General features: G+C 41.5%; 1 protein-coding gene across 2 annotated transcripts in view; it reads left to right on the top strand.

Annotated features, from left to right (window-relative positions):
• Positions 1-2: 2 nt before the first annotated feature.
• Positions 3-14948, top strand: part of LOC132777249 (striatin-4-like) — a 53087-nt gene continuing 38141 nt past the window's right edge. For both annotated transcript variants that reach the window (XR_010908828.1, XM_067461841.1), the window contains exons 1-2: positions 3-348; positions 14788-14891. Coding sequence is in view for 1 of the 2 variants with exons in the window: in XM_067461841.1 (XP_067317942.1) it covers positions 67-348; positions 14788-14891 (386 nt within the window). In the remaining variant the exon portion in view is untranslated. The remainder of the gene's footprint in view (positions 349-14787; positions 14892-14948) is intronic.

The raw sequence follows: 14948 nt of genomic DNA, 5'->3' as shown, positions 1-14948 counted from the left end.
GGAAGTGGGCCTTCGGCGCGGCCCCTGGCTCGGTTTTCCCCCCTCGCGCGGGCGGAGAGGCTCACTATGTGGCAGCAGCAGCAGCAGCAGCAACAGCCGCCTCCTCCTCCTCCGCCGCCGCCAATGGAGGCCGGGCTCCGAGCGCAGCAGCAGGCCCAAGCCCAGGCCCAGGCCTTCCCGGCGGGGGGAGACCAGCCTCCCCCTCCGCCTCAGCAGCCGGCCTCCGGTTCCTCCGCCTCGGGCCGCGCCGAGCTGAGCCTCCCCGGCATCCTGCACTTCATCCAGCACGAATGGGCCCGCTTCGAGGCCGAGAAGAGCCGCTGGGAGGCCGAGAGGGCCGAGCTCCAGGTGAGTGGGGCCTAGTCGTGACTGAGTGAGGCCTAGTCGAGAGGGAGAGAGGGAGGCCGGCCGGGCAGGGGGGCTTCTCCACCCGGCGCCATCTTGGAGGGCCTTCCTGGTTGTCACCGAGTTGCCTTCGGGGGGGAGGCGGAAGGGGTCTGGGGAATATATTCCTGCCTTCCCATGGATGGTATTTGGGTTTGAGTGGCTTAGAAGCAGCATATTAACACCTCTCAACAAAAGATTCCCCCAGGCTCAGCCAGGCCTTCAAATGCTAATGAAGGTGGTCAGTTGAAACATTCACACCTATCTCCAGCAGACAACAGTCCTTTGCCCCGCCCCAGTCATTCCAATATTAAAATAGTAGTAGTAATAGAAGCAGCATATCGTTAATAATAGTAGTAATAATAATGTCAACAAATATTAATAGCAGCACATTGTTAATAATAATGGTAATAAAGCAGTGGCATATTATTCATCATAGTAATTACAATAAAGCAGCACATCTTATTATCAAGAGGAAGAGTAGGAACAAAAGCAGCCTGCTGTTATTAATAATAATAAAAATATTAGAGTAGGAATAAAATAAGCCTACTGTTATTAATAGTAATAAAATATTAATAAAATAGTAGTAGTAATAATAGAAGCAGCATATTGTTAATAATAACAGTAATAATAATGTCAACAATTATTAATAGCAGCATATTGTTAATAATAATGGTAATAAAGCAGTGGCATATTATTCTTAATAGTAATAATAAATCATGATAATAATAATAATAGTAATAATAATAATGGTAATAAAGCAGTAGCATATTATTTATTCATCATATTAATAATAAAGCAGCCTATTGTTATTAATAGCAATAAAATATTAAAATAGTAGTAGTAGTAATAATAATAGTAGCTGCATATTGTTAATAATAACAGTAATAATGTCAACAAATATTAATAGCAGCATAATCATGGTAATAAACTGTAGCATATTATTCATCCTAGTAATAATAATAAAGCAGCGTATTGTTATTAATAATAATGAAATATTAATAAATAAAATAAGAATAGAAATAATAGAAGCAGCGTATTGTCAATAATAACCATATAATAATTATGATAATAAATTAGCATATTGTTATTAATAGTCATAAAATATTAAAATAGTAGTAGTAATAACAGTAGAAGCAGCATATAATTAATAATAAAAGTAATAATAAAGCAACGTATTATTAATAATGATAATAAAGCAGCATATTGTTATTAATAGTCATAAAATATTAAAATAGTAGTAGTAATAGAAGCAGCATATTGTTAATAATAACAGTAATAATAATGCCAATAGATATTATTAGCAGCATACTGTTAATAATAATGGTAATAAAGTAGTAGCATATTATTCATCATAGTCATAATAATAAAGCAGCGTATTGTTATTAATAATAATGAAATATTAATAAAATAAGAATAGTAATAGAAGCAGTGTATTGTCAATAATAACCATAATAATAAAGCATCATATTATTATTAATAATAATGATAATAAATCAGCATATTGTTATTAATAGTAATACATTATTAAAATATTAGTAGTAGTAATAATAATAGAAGCAGCATATTGTTAATAACAGTAATAATAATATTAATAAATAAGAATAATAAACTTTCTTTATACCCCGCCACCATCTCCCCCAACGGGGACTCGGGGTGGCTTACCATTAATAATATTAATAAATAATAAGAAATATTAATAAATATTTACAGAAGCAGCATATTGTTAATAATAATTGTAATAATGTAGCATATTGTTAATAGTAATAATATTAATAAATATTGATAGAAGCAGCATATTGTTTATAGTAATAATAAAGCTGCATGTTAATAATAGTAATAATAGAAGCAACATATTGTTAATATTATTAATATTAAAGCAGCATATTGTTATTAGTAATAGTAGTAAAAATAAAACAGCATTTAATTATTATTAATAGTAATAACAAAACCGTATTTTTGGTAGTAATAATAATAAAAGCAGCATATTATTAATACCTGTCAGGTATCACCCAACACATTATTTTAGTCCATCTTTTCCATTTTTATTATTATTATTACTAATATAATAATAGTAATAATGATGATCTGTCCTCAGGAACTCAGCCACAAGGCCACACTCGGGTATCACCCAACACATTCCTTTTGTGCTTGTTTTATTAATAACATGACATAGTTAGCAGCTTTGAGTCTCTTTTAAGGGAGAAAAAGCAGGATGTAAATAGTATTACTACTATTACTGATAACAACAACAGTAAAAATAATAATTCCCCTGCCACTGGCCCAGATTGTCAGGTATCACCCAACATATTCCTTTAATACTTGTTTTATTGCATTTTATTAATAACATGACATTGTTAGCAGCTTTGAGTGTCTTTTTCTCTCAAATGGATATATGTGTGTGTGTGTGTGTTATTAATAACAACAATGGTAATAATACACTGTTAGGTATCACCCAGCACACTCCTTTAGTCCTTGTTTTATTAATAACATGACATTTTTAGATACTTTGAGTCTATTTTAAGGGAGAAAAAAAGCAGGATATATGCAATCATAATATTAACAACAACAACAACGATGATGATGATAATAATAATAATAATAATAATAATAATGTCTCTTCCTCCTCAGGGTTGCTCACCCACACTATCAGGTTTCACCCAACACATTCTTTTGGTCCTTGTTTAATTTTATTAATGTTGATATCTGTGTTGAGTCCTTTTTGAGAGAGAAAAAAATGGAATAATAATAATAACAACAACAACAACAGCAGTAGTAATAATAATAATTCCCCCGTCACTGGTCCACACTATAAGGAATAACCCAAAACATCCCCATAATCTTTATTAATATTAATAAATAAATTAATATTAATCTTTATTAATATTAATTAATTAATTAATTAATTAGCTGTCCCCTGCCACGCATTGCTGTGGGCCAGTGTGTATATGTGCTGTGTGTGTATATATTTGTGTATATGTCTGTTTGCGTATATGTGTGTGTGTGTGGTTTTGTGCATGCATTGTATTTTGCATGCATTTTGTGCATGTAATGTATTTTTTATTTTATCTTCTGCTGTATATTTCAGTATTTTTATGAGTGATGGTCACTTGTTGGCCTGATAGGTGTCTTGTGCCCAAATTTGGTGTCCATTCGTCCAGTGGTTTTTGAGTTATGTCAATCCCACAAACGAACATTACATTTTTATTTATATAGATAACAGCAACAACATTGTTAGCTGGTTTGAGTCTCTTTTAAGAGAGGAAAAAAAGGGATAATAACAACAAGGAATGTGGAAGTTCCCATCCCTATACGGCTCCGGGACAGCTTACTTATCCGAACGTATCTCTCTCTACGTTCCACCTTGTAATTTAAGATCTACTGGGGAGGCCCTGCTCTCGGTCCCACCAGCGTCACACATGCGTCTGGTGGGGACGAGGGACAGGGCCTTCTCAGTGGTGGGCCCCCCCACTCGTGGAATTTGCTCCCCAGCGAGATTAGATCTCATCCTCAGGGCTTCCCACTCACCAGGCCACACAGTCACACAAATAACTACAAACCCATACACATCCCTTGCAAGGCCATCTAGTCCAACCTTTTTCTGCCAGGGAGGAAGACACAGTTAAATGGCTCCTGAGGGATGTCCGTCCAATCTGCTTTAAAATTTCTAGAGATGTGTAGTGCTAAACGTAGGCTGAAAATGAAACGCACAAGTGTAGGATGGGTGGTATTTGGCTTGAAAACAGTTCATGTGAAAGGGATCTAGGAGTCTTAGCGGACCCCAAGCTGGACATGGGTCAACATTGTGATGCTGCAGCTAAGAGGGCCAAAGTGATTCTAGGCTGCATCAAGACTGAGGGAAGTCATAGTCCCAATCTGTTCTGCTTTGGTCAGATTTTTATTTCTCGTGTCAGGGCAGCCAGTCAATTATATTACATTTCTAACAGAACAAAGCAAACAAACAGAGAAAATACAAAATTTGTGAGTTTGGTAGTTGATTAAATGTCCTTAGAGCAGTATCTGGCCACTTGGAGTGCCTCTGGTGTTGCTGCAAGAAGGTCCTCCATTGTGCATGTGGCAGGGCTCAGGGTGCATTGCAGCAGGTGGTCTGTGGTGTGCTCTTCTTCACACTCGCATGTCGTGGACTCCACTTCATGGCCCCATTTCTGAAGGTTGGCTCTGCATCTTGTGGTGCCAGAGCGCAGTCTGTTCAGTGCCTTCCAAGTCGCCCAGTCCTCTGTGTACCCAGGGGGGAGTCTCTCATTTGGCATCAGCCATTGGTTGAGGTTCTGGGTTTGAGCCTGCCAGTTTTGGACTCTCGCTTGCTGAGGTGTTCCAGCGAGTGTCTCTGTAGATCTTAGAAAACCATGTCTGGATTTAAGTCGTTGACGTGCTGGCTGATACCCAAACAGGGGATGAGCTGGAGATGTCTCTGCCTTGGTCCTTTCACTATTGGCTGCCACTTCCCGGCGGATGTCAGGTGGTGCGATACTGGCTAGACAGTGTAATTTCTCCAGTGGTGTAGGGCGCATACACCCCGTGATAATGCGGCATGTCTCATTAAGAGCCACATCCACTGTTTTAGCGTGGTGAGATGTGTTCCACACTGGGCATGCATACTCAGCAGCAGAGTAGCACAGCGCAAGGGCAGATGTCTTCACTGTATCTGGTTGTGATCCCCAGGTTGTGCCAGTCAGCTTTCGTATGATACTGTTTCTAGCACCCACTTTTTGCTTGATGTTCAGGCAATGCTTCTTATAGGTAAGAGCACAGTCCAGAGTGACTCCCAGGTATTTGGGTGCGCTTTTGATTGTGCTCAGATCTAAGCTGGAATAACAGCTCTGGGCATCACAGTTCAGGAAGGATATGACATACACGCTCTGGTTACATCCCGAATAGATTACTGCAATGCACTCTACGTGGCGTTGCCTTTGAAGACTGTTCGGAGACTTCAACTAGTCCAACGGGCAGCAGCCAGATTACTCACCGGAGCGCCATACAGCGAGTACACCACCCCCCTGTTATGTCAGCTCCATTGCCTGCCAGTCCACCTCCGAGCACAATTCAAAGTGCTGGTCTTGACCTATAAAACGCTATATGGCTCTGGCCCAGCTTACTTCTCCGAATGTATATCTCTCTACGTTCCACCTCGTAATTTAAGATCTACTGGGGAGGCCCAGCTCTCGGTCCCACCAGCGTCACAAATGCGTCTGGTGGGGACGAGAGACAGGGCCTTCTCAGTGGTGGCCCCCTGCTTGTGGAATTCACTCCCCAGCAAGATTACATCGGTGTCCTCCCTCCTTACTTTTAGGAAAATGCTAAAGTTGTGGTTTTGGAGCCTGGCTTTTGGCTAGTGGGCACAGCAGCACTTTAGACACTGAATCCGAACCATAGGACTGTTATGACAATTGGAAATGGCTACGTGACTTTGTGATTAGGCAACTATGTTATTATATGAGTATGTGATTTTAATTAATGTTACTGTTTTAATTTGCTATGTATTTGATTTTACATTGTTGTATTGATATTGTGGCATTGAATTGTTGCCTGTGTTAGCCTCCCTGAGTCCCCCCTCGGGGGGTGAGAAGGGCGGGATAGAAATGGTGTAAATAAATAAATATGGACAAGCTGGAACATGTCCAAAGAAGGGAACCTTAATTGGAAGCTATAAATCCCTAAGAGGAGAGGCTTAGGGAGGTGGATATGTTTTGTCTGGAGAAGAGAAGGCTGAAAGGGACATGAAGCTATGTTTAAATATTTGAAAAGATGCCACATTGGGGAGTGAATCTGATTTTCTGCTGCTTCAGAGGCCAGGACACAGAGCAATTGATTCAAACTGCAGGAAAAGAGATTCTATCTAAATATTAGGAAGATTTTCCTGACCGTAAGAGCTGTTTGACTGTGGGAATGCACAGAACTCAGTATCTCACGGGGGAGAGATGGACCTAATTCTAATATAGCAGTGTTTCTCAACCTGGGGGTCGGGACCCCTGGGGGGGGGTCGCGAAGAGGTGTCGGAGGGGTCGCCAAGGACAGTCAAAATGTACAATATTTTCTGTTGGTCATGGGGGTTCTGGTTGGGAAGTTTGGGCCCAATTCTATCATTGGTGAGGTTCAGAATGCTCTTTGATTGTAGGTGAACTATAAATCCCAGCAACTCCAACTCCCAAATGTCAAGGTCTATTTTCCCCAGACTCCATCAGAGTTCACATTTGGACATATTGAGTGTTCGTGTCAAGTTTGGTCCAAATCCATCATTGTTTGAGTCCACAGTGATCTCTGGATGTAGGTGAACTACAACTCCAAAACCAAAGGACACTGCCCACCAAACCCTTCCAGTATTTTCTGTTGGTCATGGGAGAACTGTGTGCCAAGTTTGGGTTGGCACAGAGTTCTTTCATTCTGAACTCCATAGTTGGTGGTGTTCAGAATGCTCTTTGATTGTAGGTGAACTATAAATCCCAGTAACTACAACTCCCAAATGTCAAAGTCTATTTCCCCCAAACTCCACCTGTGTACATATTTGGGCATATGGAATATTTGTGCCAAGTTTGGTCCGGATCCATCATTATTTGAGTCCACAGTGCTCTCTGGATGTAGGTGAACTACAACTCCCAAAACTCAAGGTCAATGCCCACCAAACCATTCCAGCATTTTCTATATGTCATGGGAGTTCTGTGTGTCAAGTCTGGTTCAATTCCATTGTTTGTAGAGTTCAGAATGCTCTTTGTAGGTGAACTATAAATCCCAGCAACTACAGCTCCCAAATGACAACATCAATCTCCCTCCCCAACCCCAACAGTATCCAAATTTGGGCATATTGGGTATTTGTGCCAAATTTGGTCCAGTGAATGAAAATCCATCCTGCACATCAGATATTTACACAATGATTCATAACAATAGGGAAATTACAGTTATGAAGTAGCAACAAAAATAATGTTATGATTGGGGGTCACCACAACATAAGGAACAGTATTAAGGGGTCGCGGTATTAAGTAGGTTGAGAACCACTGTAATATAGGAAAGGTCTACCATCTGTGCTGCCAGCCACTGTATTCATTATAGGTCAGTAGTTATAGGCTTGTTGAATCTGCAACAGGAAATGGGGAGAGGGGGTGTGGATGGGATATTGACCATATTGAGTGGCTATGTTCGGTGCCTGGAGATACAGACAGTCCCCGAGTTACAAACATCCAATTTACAAATGACTCCTAGTTAAGAACGGGGTTGGGACGACAGCAAATGAGAGGAATCATCCCCGTGGAAGGAAAATCGCTTCCTGAAAAAAATATTATTGTGGGGAAACGGGGTTTCCACTGAAGCCTTATCACCAATCCTTTTTTCCACAACAAACCAATTTTTCCAAAATCCAATCATCACAGGGACAGAAAACGAGGTGAAATTTTCTGAACAGGGGCACAGACAGCAAAGGAAAACCCAAAGGGGTGTTAACCCTTCCCTATGCTAGCCAAAGCTAATATATGTAGATATTTAGATACAGTAGAGCAGGAGTCCTCAAACTAAGGCCCGGGGGCCGGATACAGACTTCCAAGGTCATTTACCCGGCCCTTGCTCAGAGTCAACCTAAGTCTGAAACGACTTGTAAGCACACAACAACAACAACAACAACAATCCTATTTCATCAGCCAAAAGCAGGCCCACACTTCCCATTGAAATACTAATAAGTTTATATTTGTTAAAATTGTTCTTCATTTTAATTATTGTATTGCATTTAAGTGTTTTTTGCACTACAAATAAGATATGTGCAGTGTGCATGGGAATTCATTCATGTTTTTTTTAATTATAATCTGACCCTCCAACAGTTTGAGGGACTGTGACCTGGCCCTCTGTTTAAAAAGTTTGTGGACCCCTGCAGTAGAGTCTCGCTTATCCAACATAAATGGGCTGGCAGAACGTTGGATAAGCGAAAATGTTAGATAACAAGGAGAGATTAAGGAAAAGCCTATTAAACGTCAAATTATGTTATGGTTTTACAAATTAAACATCAAAACATCATGTTTTACAACAAATTGACAGAAAAAAAATCAGTTCAGTACATGATAATGTTATGTAGTACCGTATTTTATTGTGTATAAGACTACTTTTTAACCCAAGAAAATCTTCTCAAAAGTCAGGGGCTGTCTTATACTCCGGGAGTCGTCTTATAGAGCGGGTGATACATTTCTAATCCAGATTGGAGAATCTGTGGTTGCCGCATATGGTGGGGGGGAGCTCAAAAATGGCAGTGGCGGCGTCCTTGCCGTATGCAGCGACTGTATGAAAGCATTAAGGGCGACGCTGTACAAGTACGGTAGAAGAAAATCCATTCATCAGGGTTCATGGACTTAATGCTGTCCCTATGGTGAGGTGAAGGGGCGCCTCACCGGGAAGGTGTAAGTGAAGGACGGAGCAAGCTGCAGGCATCCGGGGCGCCCGGGGTATGGAAAAAAGAGATAGAGTGGTTCTGGACCCGGAAAAACACACCTCCTTTACCTGTCTGGCCCACCCTTGTGTCCTTTTATCGTACTTCCTCGTCTGCCTCTTAGATCTCGCTCCTGAAGACTGCAGTGAAGCGGTGCAGGTGCGCATGTGCGAGATCTGAGAGGCAGAGAAGGAGGTACAGTAATAGGAAAATTACCATATTGAAATCAAATCTGATGCTTTTTGAATTTTTATTTGGTGTGCGTTGGAAGAGGGGTCATCTTATACAGCGAGTATATCTCAAACTCTATATTTTGACCGAAAAATTTGGGGGTCGTCTTATACGGCCAGTCGTCTTACATGCCGGAATATACGGTAGATACAGTAGAGTCTCGCTTATCCAACATAAAGGCGCAGGCAGAACATTGGATAAGCGAAAATGTTAAATAACAAGGAGAGATTAAGGAAAAGCCTATTAAACGTCAAAATACGTTATGATTTTACAAATCAAGCACCAAAACATCATGTTTTACAACAAATCGACAGAAAAAAGCAGTTCAATACACGGTAGCATTATGTATTAATTACTGTATTTACGAATTTAGCACCAAAACATCCCAATGTATTGAATGCTGTGGATCCGGGTGGGAGGCAGACTGTGTTGGATAATACAGAACGTTGGATGAGCGAAGGTTGGAGACTCTACTGTAGATAGATATTTGTCTGGAGTTACACTTCAAAAATATACCTGTTCCGACTTGCATACAGATTCAACTCAGGAACAAACCTACAGAACCTATCTTTGTAACTTGGGAACTGCCTGTATTCAGAAGCATTCTGGAGTGTGAACCGACTGGAGGCTGGAGATGGCGAACAGGGAGGGCGACAAGTTTCTTCTCTTTATAGGGAATGGAGAACATGTCCCACACACGCGTAGGCCTGGATAATTTGTCCCAAAATGTTATCTTGGGGGTGGAGTAAGAAACTGAGTGTAACTGACATCTCTCCGACTGATTGGTGACACATGGAAGGATTGCGTGGTGAAGGAGTGGGTGAATATCGCCGCCACCTGTTCCCTGGCAAATGGGGCAATCCTGGAAGGAAAGGGGTGTGCATGCAAGAAGCAAGAGGGAGACAGCACCTGTCGGTCCCAGGTGACCAAAACAGTTGTGCCCATTGCCATAAGGTCTGTTGGCAACCAAGATAGCATGCAATATTTGAATTTTGACGAAGGGGTGTTAGGCAGAAAATATATCAATTTAAGAGTAAGTAATAAGTGTTTACCCCGGGATTATTCTCCCTGAGTATGTTGGTTTATCCTCTTATGCCTTCAATAAACTATATATTTTTTAAATTGCGCTATAAAAACAACTCGTGTCCTGTTGGAAGAGAAGAAGCATTGCTTCTGTCAAATCTCCGCTCTCTTTAAAACTGACAGGTTGTCTGCAACCAAAACAGTGTGGGAGGCTCAGCCAGAGAAAAACAGCTCTTTCAAATGCGCACTTGGGAGCATCCATTACACCAGTGGGGAAAGTGCAAGCTGCAAATGATCCTGACATAAGGGAAGATCATCCCAAAATGAGCCTCCAAAGATCAGTTCTCGTTCCAAGAAGCTCCTGGATGTAGCACATTTTCTCAAAACTAGAAATTTTATTTATTTATTTCCAATATTTCTATCCTGCCCTTCTCAATCCCCGAAGGGGGACTTACAAACCGGCCACAATTCAAAGCCTCAATATAATATAAATATAAGCACAAAAAGCAACAGTTTAAAACATTAAGTTAAAAAAACGTTAAAAACATTGTCATCAACCATATAGCCAATTTCAGTCCGGTTCAACATCCAAGGTGCTGGTCCCAGAGCCATGATTTAACCTTCTTCTTAAAAGAAAGAAAGGAAGAAGGCGACCTGATCTCTCTGGGGAGCCAGTTCCACAGGCGTAGGGCCACCGCCAAGAAGGCCCTGTCCCTCATCCCCACCAAGCATATGTTAGGTGGGGTTAGGTTAGCCAAGGTTAGACCACAGCTAGAATATTGTGTCCAATTCTGGGCACTACAAGCAAGCCAAACAGTTGTATTGCATTTTTAACAAACAAACATTCAAACAAAACACAAAGTCTGCAAGCTTGGTAGTTGATTAAATGTCCTTTGACCAGTAGCTGGCCACTTGGAGTGCCTCTGGTGTTACTATAAGAAGGTCCTCCATTGTGCATGTGGCAGGGCTCAGGTTGCATTACAGCAGGTGGTCAGTGGTTTGCTCTTCTCCCCACTCGAATGTTGTGGATTCCACTTTGTGGCCCCATTTCTTAATGTTGACTCTGCATCTCGTGGTGCCGAAGTGCAGTCTGTTCAGCGCCTTCCAAGTCGCCCAGTTTTCTGTGTGCCCAGGGGGGAGTCTCTCATTTGGTACCAACCATTGATTGAGGTTCTGGGTTTGAGCCTGCCACTTTTAGACTCTCGCTTGCTGAGGTGTTCCAGCGAGTGTCTCTGTAGATCTTAGAAAACTATTTCTTGATTTAAGTCGTTGACGTGCTGGCTGATACCCAAACAGGGGATGAGCTGGAGATGTCACTCCCTTGGTCCTTTCACTATTGGTTGCTACTTCCCGGCAGATGTCAGGTGGTGCAATACTGGCTAAACAGCGTAATTTGTCCTGTGGTGTAGGGCGCAGGGACCCCGTGATAATGCGGCATGTCTCATTAAGAGCCACATCTACTGTTTTAGTGTGGTGAGATGTGTTCCACACTGGACATGCGTACCCTTATATTGTAATATTATTAGTAATATTACATGTAATATAAAATATATAATTATAATATCTTATTAATATTATATTATAATATTTTAATATAATGAAGGATGCCATCAGTAGTTGATAAACAAACTGGAAATGCTTTATATATTTAGTGTATACAATTTTCTTCTTGTTTTTCTGCCACCTCTCAATAAACAGGTTTCTCAGGTCCAGGGGTGTAATGAATAAATTACGGAAGGCAGGTGCTTCTCATCACAGTCCCTACATCCACACCCTGAAGGAGAGTCCCGAAATGCAGGCATAAGAAACCAGTTCTAACAGGTTCCAGCTCTTCCATGAGCAGGTCTTTTGTGAAGCCAATGCACATTTGGGACGTAGCCATCCTTAAACACTTAGGATTGAAACAGAGATTTGTTGTTGGTATTCTATAGAAAACTAAGGTGAACCTAGTATAGGATTTTATTTGCACGATTTGTTCCAGGGGGGTGCTTGCCATGACACCCTTCTGAGGCTGAGAGATTGTGACTTGCCCAAAGTGGGATCCCATGGCTTTGAGAATTCAAACTTTGGGATCCTAGTCCAGCATTTAAACCATAATTTCAGACATAGCTCATAACTATTTGGTGTCTGGGAAAATAAATTTTCTGTTAGAATTGACGCTAAACCCAGAGATAATGGGACAGACCTGAAAGGGTTAGCACATTAATGTCATTATCTACATTAATCAAAGCTCAAAAAGTCTCCATTCTCTGTCCTTGCAAGCCCTAGCTCCACTACAGCTTTGAAATGGTAGAAAAACCTGTAAAATCGATGAATGTGCTGATAGGCATATGCGCTTCATGCAGGGAGCAGAGCTATTTTGGACTACACAGGAGGCAAGCAGCGGAAAAATGGAAATAGTCAAGCAAATTTCCCTTTCAAATTATCTTAAGTTCCAGAAAAGAGCATAGCGGTTCACGTGTTTGTGAGGTTCTTAATGCTGTCACCGAGATTACCCCCCTTATCCTGGAAGGTTTAATCATCCTCCTAAAGACAGCTCGGAGCCCTTTGAAATATTCACTCATTAAGCCCTTTCACTTCTGTAGCAGGAGGTTTCAGCAGGCTTCTCCTGACGTTTAAATATGAATTTGAGATGAGCTGCTGTTGAGGGCAAGTCATCTTTGACCTGGTCTTACGTCTATGGAATACCACAGCTTCCGAGCTCCTTTTTCTCCCCCTTCAGACAACACTCCTGTTCTAGTAGGATGCATTGAAATATAGAACCCACTTCTCCTATGAAGAGAATGTTCTGCACAGTTCACTGGCCAGGTTGCCTCTTGGGATTGCTGTTTTTGCAATCTCAAACAGCAGTGTATAAGCCTTCTGGTTTCAGTGCCATCCAGCTTGTTTTCTAATTTCTTTTTGCCAATTTCATACAAGATGATGGATTTTTGAAATGCTTTTAAGAATTGTCTCATATCCTAAGATCTGTTAGCATCGTAGAGTTGGAAGGGACCTCAAGAGCCATCCAATCCAACCCTTATCATGCAATAATACAGAACTAGGCCACTCCTGAAGGCTCTTCATTCAAGATCTCGAAAGAAGGATGGATTAGAAATGCAGTGTTCCCTCACTTATCATGGGGATTTTGTTCCAGGACCACCCACGATAAGTGAAAATCCGTGAAATAGGGATGCCATATTAATTTTAATATTTATACATTATTATATATATATTATATATTATTTTTTTACCCACACTTCCTTACCTGCCTCCCAGCCCATCCCAAGGGTGCCTGCCTGCCTCCTTGGCCTCCGCAGACCCCGACAGAGCCTTCGTAGCCATGCAGACAGCAGCAGGCTAGGGAGGCAGGCCTTCCCCGCCCCACCCCAGGCTGCCACACTTCCTGGGTCTGTGGAGGCCAGGGAGGGAGGCCTTCCCCGCTGTGCCTGAGACTGCCGCACTTCTGAGGTCCCTGGCCTCCACTGGACGTAAATAACCGCTTTGGGCCCCCCTCCCAGGTTTGAGAAAGGCGGTAGATAAATACTGTAAATAAATAAATAAATTTAATATTAATATTTTCAAAAACCCGTGAAACAGCGAGTCCGCTAAAAGCAAAGTAGCGAGGAACACTGTATTTCAGTGAAATTAAAAAAAATACGAGGGGTATTTTTAAAGTAAGGCCCGTTTTGTTGTACACACTAGTAGTTCACGCGCATACCGCAATGAGCGCGTGCGTCGTGTACTGGCATGCCTCGGGAACAACTGTGCTCAGTTTCCGCTCTGTAGCTCACCTGTACAGTTCTGTTCTGTGATTTATTTATTATTTATTTATTTATTTATTTTTTGCATTTATTGACCGCCCCTCTCAGCCCGAGGGCGACTCGGGGCGGTGAACAGCAACAAAAAGCACAGCATACAAAAGATTTAGACAGTACAAACCAGACAATACAACAGAACACATACTTATACTAAAAATCCGCTTCGTCAAGTCCTGGGGTCATAGCCAATTTCGTAATCCTAGTCCATTCCAGTGTCATTCAAAGTACTGTCAACTCACCCTCCGCATGTGAGGTTCGCTTAGTGATATGGTTTTTGTCAGCAAGGAACCTGCCTGCTGCAGAAATTCATCGACAGATTTGTGAAGTGTACGGTGATACTGTTATGAGTGAAAGCAAAGTGCGTAAGTGGGTACGACAATTCAAAGATGGCCGTGACAATGTCCATGATGAGGACCGCTCCGGTCGCCCTTCTTTGATTACAATGAACTCTTGGTTATCGGAGCAGGTGGTAAGTTTTTATGAAGAGGGTATTTTAAAATTGGTTCAGAGGTATGATAAGTGTTTGAACAAACTTGGCAACTATGTCGAAAAATAGAGCAAAGTATGTACTTTCTGAAAATAAATTTACTTTTTTGAAATAAACTTTTGTTGTGTACTTACGTTCAAACGGACCTTACTTAAAAATACCCCTCATAGATTGGATGTAAGTTTGCTTTCTCCTCCCTAGAGTCTATTTCCCCTTCAGAAGTTGCAGTGACATTATATAATCTTGTGACATGACTGCAGCTAAGTGAGTGAATGAAGGGATTCACAGGAAGGGGAGAAATTGTTTCATTTTATTCCAGTGTTATGTCACTGGAAGAACTGATGCAAAACTTTCCCAATGTGTAAATTACCTTTTTCTGGGCAGAAGTGTCTGAAGTGTTCGAATCCTGTGTCCCCAACTTTTCATTCTTCCTCCTCCAGGCACAAGTGGCGTTCCTTCAGGGGGAAAGGAAGGGCCAAGAGAATCTGAAGACCGACCTTGTGCGGAGGATAAAGATGCTGGAATATGCTCTGAAGCAGGAGAGGTGAGGAGATAGAACAGATATTCCCATCCATAACTGAGAAAGACCTCTTGGTCTTTC

The sequence above is a fragment of the Anolis sagrei genome, chromosome Y, assembly GCF_037176765.1.
Source record: "Anolis sagrei isolate rAnoSag1 chromosome Y, rAnoSag1.mat, whole genome shotgun sequence".
In the NCBI taxonomy this organism is placed as follows: domain Eukaryota; kingdom Metazoa; phylum Chordata; class Lepidosauria; order Squamata; family Dactyloidae; genus Anolis; species Anolis sagrei.
This window is presented reverse-complemented; position numbering and strand designations above follow the sequence as displayed.